Raw genomic sequence first — 5,000 nt, 5'->3', positions numbered from 1 at the left:
TGATAGCTTCACTCTCAGGGGCTCATTCTCCGAGAGCGATGGTGTGTGGCGGAGGCCTAAATCTGACTCGGGAGAGAGACGGTACAGATGGAGAGATGATGGTTTTACCACGCTGTGGTAAGCTTGGCAAACGCGTTGGTAGTTAGAGCACTTTTTTTTTTCTTTTTTTTTTTTTAATCTAGCCAGTCAATTTCATTAATATCTTCAAAGCCCTTAAAGGATCGAGTATCAAAGCAAACACGACCATCGCAATAAAGGAACATTGACGATTAAAGGCTGCGATTAAAGGTACAACTGTTCCAAACAGAAAAGGAACCCAATAATAATAATAATAATAATAATAATAATAATAATAATAATAATAATAATAATAACAATATTAAAAATAAAAATAATAATGATGATGATGATGATGATAATAATAATAATAATAATAATAATAATGACATTTGGAATTAAAACAGAATTTATTATGTGATTTATTTATTCAGCTGAAGTTTGTGCTACAAAAATTCTTTTTTTTCCCTTTTGTTTTCGCAATGTTTTCATCCATCATTTCTGTCATTTTAAACACATTAGCTGTGTTAAACACTAGCTGTGTATAAAATGAAGAGAAAACGAAAATGGTCTCCTAATGTTTACACAAACACACACACACACACACACACACACACAACCACACAACCACACAAAAGAATGCCAAAAAGAGAAATGGATTTAAAGGTAAAACTGTAAAACGAAGACCATGAGAGCTCGATGGTAAAAGATTCAAGAATGAGGTGCAACTCATGTAACTTTTGGTTATATATATAAAAAAAAATAATAATAATAAAAAAAAAAAACAGTGTATGTAATATATCCAAAGAACATAATAACTCTGAATATTTAACATGCTCATAATGAGAAAGAAAAAAAAGAAAAGACGAATAAAAAAAAAAAAAAAACCCAAAAAACAAAAGAAACAATCCATCTAAAAACTCATTAAACATTCCAGCACAGTTAAAAATCCACTTCATGTGGCGCATTTTGAAATGAGATCCAATTAAAACAGTGGCTGCGATTTATAATTCATTTGGTTCCTTTTTCTATCTGGATATAATGATTTTCAAACTCACCACGCTTTATCAAATTAGCCTGTGGCATGGCCCACATTCCACTACTGGGGCTTATCTGCCATGGAGATAGGTGTGTACAACCCAAAAATAAGCCCCCCCCCCCCCCACCCCCCACAACAAAAAAAAACTCCCCAGAATCCCAGAAAACTCCGCTGCTCTGCCAACAATTACCATGTATGCTGCGCAATTTACTCAAGAGTTGATATCAAATGAACTGTTTTATGGAGCGCTGTCAGAAATAATTATGTACCCCCCCCCCCCCCGCCCCCAAAAGAAAGAGGCATCAAATTTCATTTCAACCTATCTAAAGTGCAATAACTGTCTTGTACTGGAGAGTGAATTATTTATATTCTAATTTATTTATGTTCGTTTGCCATTTTTTTTTCTGTATATGCACAGTAAAGTCTTAATATCTTTGTCAGTATGAAGGGGAAACTAAGATACGGTTTTACAACTAATACACCCCCACTGCGCAGCAAATCAAAAATATTTTGATAGTGAGACAGCTGCAAATGTGTATTTTAAACTTTACTAAATATGGAGTAAATGCATATTATATATTTATAATTATCTACCACATCATGAACGCATGTTGCAAAATCAAATCATAGCTGTCCAAACCCCATCTATATTTCAGCAGTCAAAATGTGACTAAAATGATAAGTGCTGCGTTAATTGATTTGGAATGATAAGCCCCTGAGGTATGGGAAAAAAAGAAAGAAAGAGAGAAAGAAAGAGAGAAAAAACGCTCTAAATTTTCCACAAGCAGACACATGTATGTGCACTGAAAAAAAGAAATATGCATATTGATATCAACGTCAGTCAGCATAGAGAATCACGAGATATAATTATAAAATTTCCCAATCAATCCACATATTGGGAGTACTGTGAGAGACATAATGACCAATCAGTAAATGAATGTATGGATGTGTCATTATGGGCCCCATTCAGAGAATAAGGCTCAATTAAGTCCATATTAATTCTAAATGAACATCAATTAGCGCTCAGCGAAATTGATAAGATAATTATGTAATTATGCCCTTTCCTCAAATATTTATGGAGTGTTCATTTGAGCTGGGAAGTAATCAGTGAACTGGAAATGACCTTAAAGTGACTTTCTTACGCTTAGTCAAACTGGTATCCAGCAAACGATTTCCTCTCCGTTTGATTAAAGTTGAATCGGATCATGGATCTTTCTTAGACATCTGTGCTCTCGTTACTTTCTAATTTCAATAATGTCACCATTCATAATAATGCATCAGATATGCGGTTATATCTGATATAGCTAACACCAACAATTGAAACCTTTGCTGAAACACACATGCAGACAGATAGACCAGTGTGTGTGTGTGTGTGTGTGTGTGTGTGTGTGTGCGTGCGTGTGTCAGTGTGTCAGTGTGTCACATGACCTTTAACGGTACATGGTAGTCTCTGTTCCATAAGGAAGGTGTAAGTAAGCCTGTTGAAAGACCAGGGTTAAATGCTAAAGAGCTTAGCCGTGCCTGTACTCTGTACACGATCCTCTTAAATGTTCTCTCTCTCTCTCTCCCTCTCTGTTTTAGAGAGCGGGCCAATCAGCTTTTGGCTTTCCACGTAAGCCCAACCCTCCCTATGTCTTTCTTAAGACATAGTCACAAAACCCTTCCCTCCCTAGTCTCCTGTCATTACTACTCCACTCTCAAATAAACAACGGAGAACAGCCACTGGCAAAAAACCCCCAAAAAACACTTATTATTCTAATAATTTATAGAATGATTTAGAGGGATATCTTACTATGCACAGGGCTCACAGTCACAAGGCACACTTGTACTACTTTCTGCTATCACTACAACAACAACAACACAAAGGAGCTACAGTCAGTCAGTCATCTCCATGACTGGGGACTCACCCTTACTGATGTAAATGGTTATGTAGGCTGAATGTAGAGAGAGGAAGATGAGGTGAACGTGAGTGCTCTGCTTACGAAGAGAGAGGGCGACAGTGTATATTCTGTCAAAACCATGTTTTTAAAAGGGGTTTTCATTTGTAGGTTTTCAAGAGAAAGCCATAGATGGTTTTAAATGACTCCTCCATACCTTTGCTGAACTGTTGCGTCGGTGCGCGCGGTTTTGCACGCGCGTGCGCACGCGTGTGCGCGCGTGTGTATGTGTGTCTGATTTTGAAATATTTTCGCAAACGACGCTGAGAACACCCGAGAGGACCTACCTGAACAGTGATTTAATTGTTTTTTTTTTTTTTCTTTCCTCGTATCAGACAAAAACAAACAGGCTGACACTGACGGGCTCCTGTCCGTGTGGACATTTTTAATTATCGGGTGCAGCTGTGTATGAGGGTAAATGAAGGAGTTGGTGGCGCTCTATTCTAAACATTTTGAATAATTCAGCACAAATCTGACACTACATAAATGTACATGCAAAGATAAAACCAAGAAAAGTCTCTATCGTAATAATACATTTTTAATAAATATTAGCCCAGAATTCTCATTCGTTCTAGGCTCTTGGGGGCGGCGGGGGGGTGGGTGGGTGTCTCTTTTTTTTTTACCTGCATAACTGTAGTATATTGTTTTTCTCTATATCATATTCCCTGACTTACTCTGCTAGCTCCTCCATCTTAACTGTCCGGCTTCTGAATGAGACAAATTTATTTAAACAAATTTCTTTTAACAGACATATCTTTCTTGGATCAGAGACAGTGGTTACTGACACATCACCCAGTACGTTTTTATTTTTAAATTAGTATTTAAAATTTTAAATGAACAGGGTGATAATTGTGTCCTTAAATTCCAGCCCACGCCATTTCCACACCAAAAATTATAAAAAAAAAAAAAAAAAAAAGTCAAATTTTAACCTCTGTGTTTCTTCCATTCACTTCCTGTGCTGAAGCCCTTGGTTGTCTTTTCCCCCTTTCTGGCTTATGAAAATATGTATTTGGTGTTGATATAAATAAAATAGTCAAACATATCTTCAGTCTGGGGAGAGTAACACTCAGAGATTACAAAGCAAGCAAAAGCAGCACCGACAAATACCCCAAAAAACAACAATAATACTAAAAAAAAAAAAAAACAATAAAAAATATATCTGCACATAGGAAGGAAAAGAAATGCTAAGCCAAAGAAATAAAAATAGATAAGGGAATCAGAGAGGGAAGTAATTTATCCTTTTTCATAGGTCTGTTTGTCTGTTTGTGGAACAGAACACCTTCTTTTTTTTTTTTTAAATCTTTGGCTCTACAATCAGGTAAAAAAAAAATTCAAAGAAATCCACCAAGAAAAGGTTCTGTACAAAATCCTTTTTTTTTTTTATGCCAAAATGTTAACAACGTTGCCTTTTTTTGGAACAAAAAGGAAAAAAAAAAAAAGTACCCATGCGTTTGTGCTGTGGAAACCATACGAGAACTGAGCATAAACGTTAAGTGTCACTTTACAACCGATAAACCCTGGCATGAAACAGAATCCCAGACTACGAGACATTCCCTGACGCTGCTATGGAAGATAAACTCTCTCTACATTCTGGGTTTGAAAGGCTTTAACTTATCCTTATCTTAAACTTAACTTATCCTAAAGACAGACAGGAAAACGGTTGTCAGCCGTTTAAAATCAAGCGGCATCCCACCTTGACGGGCGTATTGGTCCGTCTCGCGATGCGTCACCTCCTTAACCCGGCTCCCGTAGAGGAGTCGCGAGGAGTCGTGGTCGAAGGCCTTGAGGGTCTCGCTGGAGCTGTAGGATTTTTGGGTGGGCACGCGACAGTCCTCGCTGTCCCCTGACGAGCCCGTGTAACGCCGTTCTTTTTCCCGCTTCTCTTTGGTCAGGGAGCAATACGGCCTTCGTTCCTTCACATCCATCCTTCCAGCATGACGAAAACGCTAAAAAAAAAAAAAAAAAAA

At 37.4% G+C, this 5,000-nt stretch overlaps 1 protein-coding gene across 2 annotated transcripts in view; it reads right to left on the bottom strand.

The window, feature by feature from the left end:
* The window catches only part of tenm3 (teneurin transmembrane protein 3), a 192,915-nt gene extending 187,957 nt beyond the window's left edge, over nt 1-4,958 (bottom strand). For both annotated transcript variants that reach the window (XM_030787892.1, XM_030787893.1), the window contains exon 1: nt 4,727-4,958. In XM_030787892.1, the coding sequence (XP_030643752.1) occupies nt 4,727-4,958 (232 nt within the window). The remainder of the gene's footprint in view (nt 1-4,726) is intronic.
* Nucleotides 4,959-5,000: the final 42 nt, after the last annotated feature.

The sequence above is a fragment of the Chanos chanos genome, chromosome 11 (assembly GCF_902362185.1).
Source record: "Chanos chanos chromosome 11, fChaCha1.1, whole genome shotgun sequence".
In the NCBI taxonomy this organism is placed as follows: domain Eukaryota; kingdom Metazoa; phylum Chordata; class Actinopteri; order Gonorynchiformes; family Chanidae; genus Chanos; species Chanos chanos.
The sequence above is the reverse complement of the archived record's forward strand: the minus strand, read 5'-3'. Positions and strand labels throughout refer to the sequence as shown.